Here is a 14,758-nt window from a genome sequence, read left to right as displayed (position 1 = left end):
TTCCAAGAGTCATATCTCCAGATTCCCAAGACTATAATTTAAAAAACACTGGTGTAGTAGTAAATGAGGCTGAACAACTTGCATTCATGTCCTACCTCTACCACCTAATTATTATATTATTTTAAAAGTTACTGAACATCTCCAAGCTTCAGTTTCCTTGTCCTTCAAATGAGAATAATAATATAATGAAAGTTAGTGTGACCAGTAAAGGTATTATTCCACTGTTGTAAAATGCCACCTATTTCATGTATCATATTTTAATGTATATGTGAGTCTACTTTGTGATTCCATTCTATTCCTTTGATCTATTCATTTGTTTTATACTGATATCATACTTCTAAAATTTTGGTTTTATAATATGGTTTTATATCTGGTATCTCACCCATTCTTCTTTTTCAAAATTATTGCTTTATTACTTCTCAATATGAATTTTGGAATTATCTTGTTCAGTACATGAAAATTTCCATTACAATATGGATTCGAATTACATGTAATTCGTGCATTAAGTTGTAGGAGAATTTACTTCTTTTCATTATTGAAATTGCCTGTCTGTGACCATCTGTCTTCATTTAGGTTTACTTCAAGTTCTTCAGGGCACTTTTATATATTTCGCTATAATATTCCCCTCCATTTTTCTTTATTCCCAATTTGTCATTTTTGTTTCTTTTATAAACTTGCTTTATAGAAGTAAATTGGTACCTAGGAAAGTCTCTGATTTTTTTTTTTAACTTTTAATCTTGGTGTAACTTCCAAATAACAGAAAAGTTGCTAGAATTATTCAAGGACCTCCTTTATACCTTCTACACATTTGGCCATATTTCTGGGCTTTTTATATTCTTCCATTGTTTTACCTATTTCTGTACCAACATAACACTATGTTAATCATGGAAATTGTATAGTATGTTTTAATAGCTTGGCAAGGAGGTAATCTCCCCCTTATCATTCGTATTTGTTTCTTTGTAGAAGTATTTTTGAAGGAAGGTTTTTGGCTACTGATTTTGTTTAGGTTCCCTGAATAAATACTTCTAATAGATGTTATCTTTTTTTTTTTTAGAATTACAATATGCTAACACTGTGATGCGCTTTGATTATGTCTGGCTTCGAGACCACTGCCGCTCAGCATCTTGCTACAACTCTAAGACCCACCAGCGCAGCTTGGACACTGCCAGTGTGGATTTATGTATCAAGCCAAAGATCATTCGTCAGGAAGAGACCACACTCTTTTTCACTTGTAAGTGGAGAGGAGATCTCCTTGGAGTATTATTTTTAAAAAATATTTATTTTTATTGTGCATTATAATTATACATAACAGTGGCATTCAATATGCCATATTATATGCATATAACATAATTCTGTCAGTCTCATTCACCAGTACCTTCTCTTTCCCTGTACTCCACCCTCCCCTGATCTGTTTGCTCTACTGATCTACTTCTATTATTATTTTTTTCAAGTAATTAATTATAATGGTATCTTATAAATGGGATTCATTGTGGTATATAAATACATGAACATACCATAATTTGATTGGCATCATTCCTCAGTACTTCCCCATATCCTCCCCTCTTTCCTCCTTCTTGATCCTCTTTTTCTACTTTGTTGATCTTCCTTCTATTTTCTTAAGATGCCCCTTTATATTCCTTTTACCTCTCTCTCCCTCTAGCTTCCACATATGAGAGAAAAAATTTGACCCTTGACTTTCTGAGTCTAGCTTATTTCATTGAACATGATGTTCTCCAGTTCCATCCATTTACCCACAAATGACATAATTTCATTTTTCTTTGTTACTGAGTAAAACTCCACTTTATATATCACATTTTCTTTATTCATTTGTCTGTATATGGACACCTGGGTTGATTCCCTAACTTGGCAACTGAATTGTACTGCTATAAACATTGGTATGCATGTATCACTATAGTATGCTGATTTTAGTTCTTTTGGACAAATATCAAGGACTAGGACAGCTGGGTCATGTGGTGATTCCATTCCTGGTCTTTTAAGGAGTCCCCATACCAACTTTCAAAGTGAGAGCATTAATTTTCAGTCTCACCAACAGTGTATAAGTTTACCTTTTCCTCTACATCCTCACCAGCAATTGTTGTTTGTATTCTTTTTTTTATTTTTAGTTGTAGGTGGGCAAGATATCTTTATTTATATTGTATGTGGTGCTGAGAATTGAACCCAGTGCCTCACACATGCTAGGCAAGCACTCCACCACTGAGCTACAATCCTAGCCTCTCGTTGTTTGTATTCTTGATGACTGACATTCTAACCGGGGTGAGATAAAATCTCAGTATAGTTTTTACTTGCATTTCCCTGATTGTTAAGGATATTGAACATTTTAAAATATACTTGTTGGCCATCTGTATTTCTTCTTTTGAGAAATGTCTGTATTCTTCTATTTCTTGATTTGGTCATTTGTTTTTGTGATGTTAAGTTTTGAGTTTTTTATATGTTCTTGATATTAATCCCCCATCAAATGAGCAGCTGGCAAAGATTTTCTCCCATTCATTAGACTTTCTATTCATGCTCTTGTTTCCTTTCCTGTGCAGAAGCTTTTTAATGTGATGCCTGCTGTGGTTTAGATGTGAGGTGTCCCCCCAAAACTCCTGTGTTAATGAAGGAATATTTGGAGCTAAAATCATTGGATTGTGAAAACTGTAACCTAATCAGTCTGACCTACTTTGACTGAAGTGACTAGGTGGTAACTTTAGGCAGGTGGGCTGCAACTGGAGGAGGTGGATCACTGCACGCATAGCCTGGAAGGGTGCATCTTCCCCGTAGTCCCTTGCTGCCTCTTTTTCTCTCTACTACCCGACCTCACCATTAGCTGAGAATCTTTTCTCTCATGGACACTTATCCCATAATGTACTGCCTAACCTTAGACTCAGAGCAATGGAGTTAGCCATCTGCAGACTAATACTTAGCTCTGAATAAACTTTTCCTCCTCTAATTTTTCTTATCAGGTCTTCTAGTCACAGCAACAAAAGCTGACTACACAAAAATTGGTACCAGTACTTGGAGCAGTTCAAAAGTCTTTGGAGTTGGTTTGTGGGAGGAATTTTGAAAAGTTTAAAGATGCAAGCATAAATAGGTGGCAAAAAGAATGCCAGAATCAGTGATTCTGGAGGGAACTCAGAAGACCAGAATGGCAATAGGAATGTAAACTATGCTCATAAGCTTTTAGAGGGAAGTGAAGATTCTGTTGGAAATTGGACTATAGGCCACTTGTGTTATAACTGTGAAGGAATTTGGATACATTTTGCCCATATCCTGAGACTTTATATGAGGTTGAATTTAAAGGTAATGGACCAATTAATCCAGTACAAGAAATTTCAAGGCAACCCAGTATTTGATCAGTGGTATGGATATTGCTGATAGCTTTAGCCAGGTTTATTGTGAGAATTTGGAGAGAGTTAAAGGATTTTAAAAACTTGCAGTTTGACCATAAAATGCTTGTAAAATGGACCAAGAAAAGTGTCCATGTTGAAGAGATTACAGCCTTTAAAGTGATACAGAATACTTTAGACAGAGACAATAGAAAATATGCCTTGAGGGCATCTCACAAATTTTCAAGATCATACCTACTACAGGCTCCAGTGTACAAAAGACAAAGTCCCTTTGAAAAAGATTATGGGCATACCTTGCCAGTGGAACCTAGGAAGTTCTTTTACCACTCTGATCCACAAAGGTACTTAGAAGTCATTGCAGCCAGGATTCCAGGCATTCTGGTATTGTGCAAGCTGGCAGTAGAGAGCAGTGTCATCCACATAGAGCTGGTTCTGCAGGAATGCAGGGTGCTAGAGTTAAGGGGTCATGGAGGCTTCTACCAAGATTTCAAAGGAAAGCCTGGGAGGCAAGGCAAAGTGCAGCAGGGTCAGAGTCCCTGCAGACTGCCCCTGAAAGGACCATGCATGAGCTTTAAAAGTGAGGCCAAAGCTGGAATGGAGACCCCAGGAATTAAGAGGTGCCAGTTGTGTGGACTGTGGACCAGTTATGTGAACTGTCTCCCCTGTCAACTGCTGACTGTGGAGAAAGCCAGGCTAAAAGAGATACTATAGGTACTTCAACCAGCCAGGTCAAAGAGTTAGAGCTACCCAAGCCCTTTCTGTCTCGTGTCCTAGATAATGCAAAGTTACAGGCAGAGTTCTGGACCTTTTTTTCTATTTTTGTGAAGAATGTCATTGGTATTTGAGAGGGATTGCATTTAATATGTATATTGTTTCACATAATATATGCATTTTAACAAAATTATTTCTTCCAATCTATGAATGTGGGGTAAAATGGGAAGAATCAATTCCTGATATAAAACTGCAGAAATCAAGACAACGTGATGTTCGTGGAGAGAGAGACACATAGATCAGTGGAGCAGAATAGAGAAACCAGAAATAGATCCACACAAATATATTCAACTTTTGTTTGACAAATGTACAAAAGCTATCCAATGAAGGAAGGATAGTCTTTTCAATAATTAGTGCTGGAGTAATTAGACATTCATGGAGGAAAAAAAAAAAGAACCTCAGCATAAGTCTCACACCTTATATAAAAATCAACTGAAAGTAAATTTTGGACTTTAATATAAAGCGTAAAACTATAAAACTTCTAGGAAAGAACATAGGAGAATGTCTTCAGGTCTTGACAGATGACTAAAATAAAAATAGTGGCAACACCAAATGCTAGAGAAGATGTGTGGAGAAATTCTATTGGTCAGATACTGCTGATGTGAATATAAAATGTTTCCTGACAGAGCCGCTCAGGAAAAGTTTTGCAGTTTCTTAGAAAACTAAGCATGAAAATACCATACAACCTAGAAATCACATTACTGGACATTTATTCCAATAATATAAAAATGTATATTCACACAAAATATATACATTAATTTTGATATCATCTTACTTTTACTATTCAAGAACTGGAAATGGGCAAATGGTTAAGCCATCTACTATAATAGAATACTACTGTGTTAGTCAGCCTTTCATTACTATGACCAAAATGCCTGGAAAAACAGCTTAGAAGAGGGAAAGTTTATTTTATTTGTTACTTTTTTGTGTGCTGGGGATTGATCCTGGGGGTTCTTAACCCAGGTGTACTCAGTGGAGCCACATCCCCAGCCCTTTTTATTTTTTATTTTGAGACACGGTCTCACTAAGTTGCTGAGGCTGACCTTGAACTTGGCAATCCTCCTGCCTCAGCCTCCCAAGTCACTAGAATTACAGGTGTGTACCACCACACCTGGCAGAAAACTTGTGTTTTTTTTTTATTGTAAACAAATGGGATACATGTTGTTTCTCTGTTTGTACATGGCGTAAAGGCATACCATTTGTGTAATCATACATTTACATAGGGTGAAACTTGTGTTTTGAGCTCATGGTTTTCTCTAAAAAAGGATGGTTGCTAACTCTGTGGCTTTAGTCCTGAAGTGAGGTGTAGCATCATGGTAGAAGGGCATAGTAAAGAAAAGCTGCTCACTTCATGAAAGAGAGCTCTACTTACCAGGAACAAAATACAAAACCTAAGGCACACCACCAGTAACTTGCTTCTTCCAGCCACACTCTACCTGCCCATGGTTACCACCTAGAACAGTAGTTCTTTCAAATTATTAATCCATCAAGTATATTAATCCACCAATTAGATTACAGCTCTCATACTCTAATCATTTCACTTCTGAACATTGCTTCATTAACACAGGAGCTTTTGAGGGACACCTCATATCCACATCATAGCAATTACTCTGCAATAAAAAAAGCATGAATTCTTAGTACATAATAGCTTAGAAGAATCTCAATGAAATCATGCTGATGGAAAAAATGCTAATCTACATGGTACAGTTATGTGACATTCATGAAATAATTATTGAGATAGAGAATATATTATTGGTTGCCAGGAATTAGAGATGGTGATAGGAGGTGGTGGATAGGACTGTAAAGAAATAACACAAAGGAGTAGTATGCAGATGGTACAATTGACTCAAGTGACTGTGACGGTACTTACACCAAGTTACACATTAACACAGCATACAGCTACACACACACACACACACACACACACACACACACACACACACATGAGAATATGTATAAATGATGAAATCTGAATAAGTTCTATGGATTGTACCAATGCCGTTTTCTTGGTTTTGACATTATAGTGTGATTATATAAGATGTTATTGTTGGGGAAGGGTTAGGAAATAGTGCATGAGACTTCTCTATACATTTCTTTACAACATCCTATGAATCTATAATTCTCAAATAAAAAATTTAATGAAGAAAATATTTGAGGAAAAAATGTTTATAATCAATATATTAATTATTAATTTTTCTGTAATAAAAATATACCATAGAAAAGTTGATTAAAAAAACAACTTGGCAAAATATTTTCAAAATGTAGGACAAAGAATAAATACCCTTAGTATATAAGATGCTATTGCTAAATTGTGAGGAAAGCACCAATATTTCCATAGAAAAATGTGAGAAAGAAATGAACAGACAAAATATTAAAGCAGGAATCAGCAAACATTTTCTATAAAGGATCAGATGGTAAATATTTTTAGACTTTGTAAGTCGTATGGTCTGTCATAAGTATTCAAATCTTCAGTTGTAGGGTAAACACATTATAAAGAATATATAACCAAATGGACCTGAATGTGTTACAAAACATGTTACAAAAACAAGTGTCAGATTTGGTTTTGTGATCCCTGTATTAAAGAAATATAGATTTCTAACACATGTGAAAAATACTATTAGCCTTGCTAATAAGCAAATAAATTCAATATTTCTAGATAGGATTTTATTTACCAAATTAGAAAAATATATTTACAAAATAAGAATACTTAATTTTGATGGGCATGTATATGTTATTAGAAAGAATATACATTGGTAGACTCTTCCTAGAAAGTAATTTGGTTATATGTATGAAGACTCTTAAAAGTTTATATCTTTGTTCTGACACATATTCTAAGAAAATTATCAGAAATATGTGTAAATATTTTATTATTAAATAATAGGGATTTTTCAAAAAATGAAACTATATACTCCAGAAGAGCAGATTTTTTGGTAAATCTTAGTAGTCTATATTTTGCAAACTTTCAGAATTGATTTTTATGAAGATTTAATTTCAAAAATGATAAAATTATAGTTAAAATGTTAAGTGACATCAACAGTCTACAAAATTACATAAAATATAAAAATAAATAGGAAACAAACTGTAAGGAATGACACCAAGCTGTCAATCATGGTTTCATCTGCATGATATAATGAAGAGTACAGATAATTTTCAATTTCCTCTTACTTTTTGATACTTTCCAAAATGTTTACAATACGTACAATACTTTTTTTTATCAAGGAAAGGAAGAAAGAAATGTAAAAAAGAAAAGATATTAGTGTAACCTTTTAGTCCTCTTGCAGCCTCCTTGACTTATCCTGAAAATTCCCTAAAGCATTTTCTGCTTGGTTTTCGATTTTTCTTTATACAGTAGGCAGGGTTGTCTATGAAGTCAATTTATCATGTTGTATCGATTTCATGTTATTAGAAATGCCCTAAATCACTTAGAAGAGGAAGTTGGCATAGAATGGTACTGAACTATCAGAAGCAAGAAGGTGGCATTGCAGTTCCAAAAATCTGAAACCTGAGATGCTCACAGATTTGGTAAAATCTTTGCAAATATTACTCACAAAGAACTCCCAAATCTGAAACACTTCTGGTCCCCAAGTATTTTAGATAAAGGATACTCAACACTAAATGACCTTTTCACCCTCTTTGAAATAAAGATTAGTCCCATCTACCTCAAACATTCAGAATTTGTAAGGTGAGAAATGGGGCTGGGAACAAGGGGAGACAGTGCTGAGTAGACTAAAAACTTATTGGGCTTATCATTCTTTGATGACTTGAAATGTTTCAAAGGTCCTTTACTGTGTAACTATAATTCCATAAACTTATTTACCTTCTGGGAAAGTTTATGTGTTTATTCATTAATGTACACATGCATACCACTCAACCCACAAATATTTCTATCTCAAACTCATTCTGGGTGCTCATTTTACTTTGGTTTCATAAACAATACAATACTAAGTAGTTAGTTGCTAAGAATTAGCATCTTTAAGCAGTAAATTATTGGCAGTATTTATAATTATTATTGTAATGTCTTTTTTCCCTAAAAGGGCCAGATGGTCATGTGACTAGATATGAATTGGATTGGCTGGTGAAAAATAGCTATGAAGGACAGAAACAAAAGGTTATCCAGCCTAGAATATTGTGGAATGCTGAAATCTACCAGCAAGCCCAAGTTCCATCTATAGATTTCCAGAGTTTCTTAGAAACCAATGAGGGACTGAAGAAGTTTCTACAAAACTTTTTGCTCTATGGAATTGCATTTGTAGAAAATGTCCCTGCCACTCAAGAACACACAGAGAAGTTGGCAGAAAGGATCAGCTTGATCAGGTAATTTATTAGTTTCCTGAAATCCACAGTAATTAATTTCCAGAACATGAACACCAATAAAAAATATAAATGCTCTGGTAACCCTTGTTTTCAATCCAGAATATTTTGTGTCCTGAATAAGAGGACTCCCACTTGCAGTGCTTTTAAGGACTAGATATGTAATCTAAAGACACATGGTAAATATAATGCAGACTTTCAAATCACCGGAATATTTTCCTTAACCACTAGTCCTCAAAGTGATAGTTATCATTGTACACTAGAAAAAGCACCGCGAGTAAAAAGAACTGGGTAGTAGTTTAAGATCTACCATCAATAGACAAATTCATTTCAAAAACACATAAAAACCCTCCCAGTTCCCCCACTGTCCTCTAGTTTCCCATCTGTTCAAAATCAAATTGAGCAACATGGTGTCAAAAGATAATCCAGTTTTGACCTTCCGTGATCCCTAGGGCTTGATTCAGAGATTGGTTGGTAAAACACTCCATAGCATTTAACAGCACATTCACATCTATTATTTTATTTTAGTCATTATAGTAATCCTTATAATTGCATGCTTTATCTTCTTCTCTAATGTTGAGGCACCTGATGCTAAGATATATTAACTGCCTTGCCCAGGATTGCTCTGATAGTAAGCAATAAAGCTGGGGTTTAAATAGCTCAGGTTTCCTGATCTTAAATACAGTGTTCTTTTCATTTTCATTCTGCATTTCTACCTGGCATACAGATTGATCTTACAAAGTATTCAATGTGATATAAACCTATGTCATTTTAATTAATACTTCTCTTTTATTGGTAAGACCCAGATGTAGTTCATTTTGTAGTAAACAGTATACTGGATCATTTGCCTTGTGCTAGTAGAACATACATCAGTAGCATTTGTGAGCCATTCATTTTGAAACAGTTTGAGAATTTTCAAGCAATAGAAACTGTTCAGGTAAGCAGTAAATTGAGAAGGCTTTAGAACCTTTAGTTTAAAAGGTAAAACATTTCCTGTTTGAACTTGCAGAGTTCAGATAATCAGATGAACTCTGAAAGCTAAAGAATTAAAGTGACCTTTAGTCAGATCTGACTCTACTAAGAAAATAATCACAAAAATCAAAATCTGTGATACATCCCCCAGGGAGAAATGCAACAAAAACAATACAGCAAGTCTCACTAAATACTTAAAATAAACTGTCCTTTTCTCTTTTCCTTATTCCTCCATGACCAAAAGATAAGTGAAGATCTATGCTTATCACTTCTACATCATGTGAAGAATATGGAAACACTTCACTCACCCTTGAAAATTGAATTATCCAAGATATTAGAAAAGTAACACTATCATTGAAAACTAAGAATATTAATTAAAAACACTTACAAAAATTAAGTTAAATAAATCACTGCTAGAAGCAGCTGCATCATATTTTTCTATGAAAGGAAGGTAAGCACAGGGAATAACCTTGAATATGAAGGCTACTAAAAGTAGGTATGTAAACAAAACATGATGACTCTCTTAGCTTTCAGAATACATTATACTTCCACAGTTTCTCCCTCAACCTCATAGAATATAAATCAGTGACAGAATTGTCAAGACGTGATGCGTTTAATTGTCAATTTCACCTCATGGATGGCAATCTTGAACCAAAAATTCTATTATTATTTGTGAGTAACTAAAGTATTAAAAACAGTTTTAAAGACAAAAAGGAAAATTCCAAATACCTAATAAGTGTTCCTTTGTTTTATTTGATAGAGAAACCATCTATGGGAGGATGTGGTATTTTACTTCAGACTTCTCAAGAGGTGATACTGCATACACCAAGCTAGCTCTGGATCGGCACACTGACACTACCTATTTTCAAGAGCCCTGTGGGTAGGTGTATTTGACTTTTACAGAGTAGGATCTTTGATATGTGATGGCCTTAAGCAATTTCTTAATCATTTTCTATTCTGTTTGAACCAACATCACTTCTACTACCATGGATTTGCATAACTCTCTTTCTCTTTCCCTGGAAACATAATCATTTTGTAATACACTAGCTTGGTCTTCTTTAGACTCATAGGAATAAAATTTTTAGTGATTGAAATTCTACCTTACCACACAAATGGAGTCCTAATTTTCTTAAATTTATATTTTTAATCAAAATAATTATAAATTACCAAAAATGTACTGGCTAACCATTAATTAGTTTTGGTATTTGTACAGTTTTCTTGCATTCAAATCGTGTTACAGAGGGATCAGTTCTGTAAACACTGATGTTTTGAGGATAATATTAAGAAGTATTTGAATCTTCACTTGATATTAGTCAGAAGATTGAGAAGCAATAAGTATTTGAACATGATTTACAAGAAATTGGAGAGGATGAATGACTGAAAATAAAATTATTTTTCACATCAAATCAGTAGCTATTGAGACAAAGATGATAAATATCATAACTTTCCTACCATTTGTTACTTATTAGAGGCACCTCTGTGGTTATTTTGATATTGTCTATCTTGCCTCTGCATACAGATGATGAACCTGAGACACAGATATTAGTAAAGTGAGTGAACATGTGAATTTATACTATGTGTATGAGAGGGTGATAATTGATTATGGTTACATTGATTTCCTTTAAGAGTTTGGAAGTTAAAATGTTTTGTTCAGGCAAGGAATAATAAATCATCTTTCAGAGATTCTGATCATTATTATCAAGAGACCAACAGCCCTGCATCCTCATTCTAGGAAATGTATAAAGAAAGAGGAGTTGAAATGAGAAGGAGCTAGGCAGGGGTTGAGATTCTAATACTAACTCTTCCCTCTATGACCAACACCAGTAATAAGCAATTGTTTGTGCCTTTAATTTTACACTTTTCAATCAACAGCAAAGACCAAGTATATTAGCACTGTAATAATAGTGGATAAGAGGTAAGGCTATGGCATCCACCAGACCTGGATTTGCATACTGGCTTGAATATATATCATTAGTTTTGTGATTGTAGACAAGTAAGTTAATATCTCTGTTTCAGTTTCTTTATCTGTAAAATGGGACTAGTAATAAGACTAACCTATTAGTATTGCTAAGAGATTAAATTATATAATTTAAAACATTTCATATACTTGCCAACACAAGTGTTCAATAAATGAATTAGCTATCATCAATTAATCAATCAATCAATAATCAGTATCTTTGGTCATGCTTTCTCTCTAGAATGCTGTCTCCTCACTTTAATCTCATTCCAATGCAATTCTTCAATAAATAAATTTGCTATTATCATTACTATTTTAGTCATTATCATCATAAGTCTCATCATTTGCATTGTTACATGCCTTGTCCTTTCTAAAACTTATCTTTCGGCTGGATGTCATTCTTCCCAGCGTCCTTGGGGATTTCTCTCTTCTATCTTAGCTTTTCCATACCTAATGTCTTATTCCTGTTAGCTTCTCTTCTTAAATATCCCTGCTTTTCTGGGTTTTCTCATATATATCTGACCATTTTTCCTCAGCCTCCTTTGCTGGCTGATTTTCCATTTTTCAGGCCCTATTATTTTTCTTCAAGGATTTCTATTTGTCCCTTTTTTCATACTAGAAATGATCTCTCCAAATGACTTCTTCCATCTTCTTGCCTTTAATTGTCACCTACAGATTACACAATCTACTTCTGTTCAACTCTACTCTCATCTTTGACTGGCTACTACATATTCCTGAGCTATAGGTTTCACAGAAAGTTCAACATGGCAAGAACTGATCTTTCTCATTTTAATTGTATTTCTGTTCATTTCTACTTTATTTTATTCCTTCCATCTTTCTTATTTTCTCTGCAACTTTCTTTTCCTTATTTTTATTTATTTGATTAAATTATTATTAATTTTACTTCCCCTCATTAATTTGAAAATTCTACTTTAGTTTAATAGTCACTTTCCCTTTTCCTGTTAAATATTCAACTGAACTTCTTCAACCTTTCATACCTCCTCATTACCATCCAATTGCACATCTTCCTGCATTCTCTGTCTTAGTATATACCATTATGATTTTGAAAGCTGCACAAGTGAGAAATCAGAACTCATTCTAGATTCTTGCTTGTCCTTTATCCTCCAAATTTTTTTCCAAGTTTCTGTCATCTTCATTCCCAACAGTTCATTTTTCATAACATCATCATGTGGTCTTTTTAAAATGTTAATATGACCATAGAATTTCACAGTTTAAAATCATTCTGTATTTCTCTGTGCTGTGCCAATAGGAACTTCTTACTCTCTTCATTAAGTATACTTTGTTGCTTTCCATCAATATCTTTGGTCATGCTTTCTCTCTTCCTGGAATGTTCTTTTTACTTCAGTCTTATTCCAGTATAATTCTTCCTCATTTTTAAGACTAAGCAAACTCATTCCTTTACTCCTTCAAACATTTCATTATGTAACACCCCACTAAAATAAATAATTCTTTTTGATGGGACTTATTTTATATCATATACAACTTTATTATAGTATCTTATTCATGCTTGTATTCTCAGACATATATAGGCTTCAATATATGTTAGATATATTTAAAAGAAACCTGTAGCAGCATAAATATTTCACAACACATTAATGATTAATATTACAAAAAAGTACAACTGAATGTGATGAAAAACAATTCGAAATTGGAATTTCTTTCTTCATGAAAAGAAAACACAAATAGGTTCAGTAATCATTTCTTATATAATATTCTAGAATTTTGATGTGTTCTCTTCTATCCCATTGAACAGAAGAATTTTCTTTTCCCTCCTTAGCATTCAAGTGTTTCACTGTCTTAAGCATGAAGGAACAGGTGGCAGGACACTGTTAGTAGATGGATTCTATGCAGCAGAACAGATACTTCAAAAGGCACCTGAGCAATTTGAACTCCTCAGCAAAGTGCCATTGAAGCATGAATATATTGAAAATGTTGGAGAATGTCACAACCACATGATTGGGGTTGGGCCAGTCTTAAATATCTACCCATGGAATAAAGAGCTTTATTTGATCAGGTGAGTACCAAATAACTATCTTCCAGTGTAATGTATATACCAAATATCAATGTTGCAATATAATGATAATTCCTAAGTTCCTTTTATCTGCCACATTTTAATCTTACTCTTCTATAGATTTTTATTATAGAACAATTTATATTCTTGTTATAATTCCCATGTAATAATAAATAGTTCAACAGCATAGGAAAACTATTTTGGGAAGGGGCAAGTATTGGAGGTAGAATTTTAAAAATGAAGATATCTATTAAAATAAAAATATCCCACTAATTAAACTGACCTCAGTTACCACACAGATAGGGTATCCAAAGCCATGATAACAACATTTTTGTCTCTAACCCAGATTTATGAATGATCCTGAACAATATATCCAATTGCCTCCTGGATATCACCACTTAGGTATCTTGTAGGATCATGAAATATGTCATATTCAAAACTGAACTCATCATCTCCATTCATTTTAATCCTTCCCCTGCACTTATTTCACACATTTCATTAAAGGGCACCACCATCCACCAAGCTGCATAAACCAGAAGACATAAGTCACCTTTAGCTTTTCCCTCTCCCTCACACTTAACAGCCATCATCATCAACTCTGCCTCCCAATTTTTTCTCAAACCATCTACTATTTTCTGTCCACAATGCCACCTTTCCATGTGGAACCACTGTTACTTCTGTTCTGTACCATTGCTAAAGTCTTGACTGGTCTCCTTACTTCCACAATTAGCCACCTTCTATTCATTATTTGAGCTATAGCTAAAGCAATTTTTCTGAAATACAACACTTATCTTGTCATTCCTGTGTTAAGTCCTGCTATGTCTCCTCAATGACTTTCAGAGAAATACCAGTGCCTTATGACTTAGAATGTTCTACATGATCTGATGCTGTCTTATTCTTCCAACATCACTCCATACAAGTCAGGTTTTACACGTACATTCTTCCCTGTGTATAGGTTTCTGCAGCTGATTATTTTCCATTTCGCAACAAAGCTTTTTCTTATGCTGTTTTGCATTTGAATTGTCCTTCATATTTACTTATTGCGAGCTACTGTGCATTAATTCAGTTTACTCAACAAATATTTCTTGAACATCTACCAAGAGACAGGCACTGTCCTTGACCCTAGACATGCAACTGTGAGCAAAACCCACAAAAATTGTGGCCCTCAAAAAATTCTTATCCTCATAGAAGATAATTAATAAAAATAAATAAATAAATCTATGGTATCAATAAGGAAGAAAGTATAGAGTGCAGAGGCAACGTCTGGAGATTAACTCAGTAGTGAAGTGCTTGCCTAATATGTGCATAGTATGTGCAAAGACTTGGGTTGAATCCCTAGTGCTGATAAAAACTTCTTGGAGTACAGAG

The 14,758-nt window shown here is 34.2% G+C and overlaps 1 protein-coding gene across 4 annotated transcripts in view; it reads left to right on the top strand.

Moving 5' to 3' along the window:
• Positions 1 to 14,758, top strand: part of Tmlhe (trimethyllysine hydroxylase, epsilon) — a 65,098-nt gene that overhangs the window by 38,837 nt on the left and 11,503 nt on the right. For 3 of the 4 annotated variants that reach the window (XM_047537099.1, XM_047537101.1, XM_047537100.1), the window contains exons 3-6: positions 1,055 to 1,231; positions 8,153 to 8,432; positions 10,162 to 10,281; positions 13,157 to 13,393. In XM_047537099.1, the coding sequence (XP_047393055.1) occupies positions 1,055 to 1,231; positions 8,153 to 8,432; positions 10,162 to 10,281; positions 13,157 to 13,393 (814 nt within the window). The remainder of the gene's footprint in view (positions 1 to 1,054; positions 1,232 to 8,152; positions 8,433 to 10,161; positions 10,282 to 13,156; positions 13,394 to 14,758) is intronic. The other variant, XM_047537102.1, reaches the window with a different exon arrangement.

Source organism: Sciurus carolinensis, chromosome X (assembly GCF_902686445.1).
Source record: "Sciurus carolinensis chromosome X, mSciCar1.2, whole genome shotgun sequence".
Classification (NCBI taxonomy): domain Eukaryota; kingdom Metazoa; phylum Chordata; class Mammalia; order Rodentia; family Sciuridae; genus Sciurus; species Sciurus carolinensis.
Note: the sequence above shows the minus strand (reverse complement) of the source record. Positions and strands in the feature narration are given on the sequence as shown.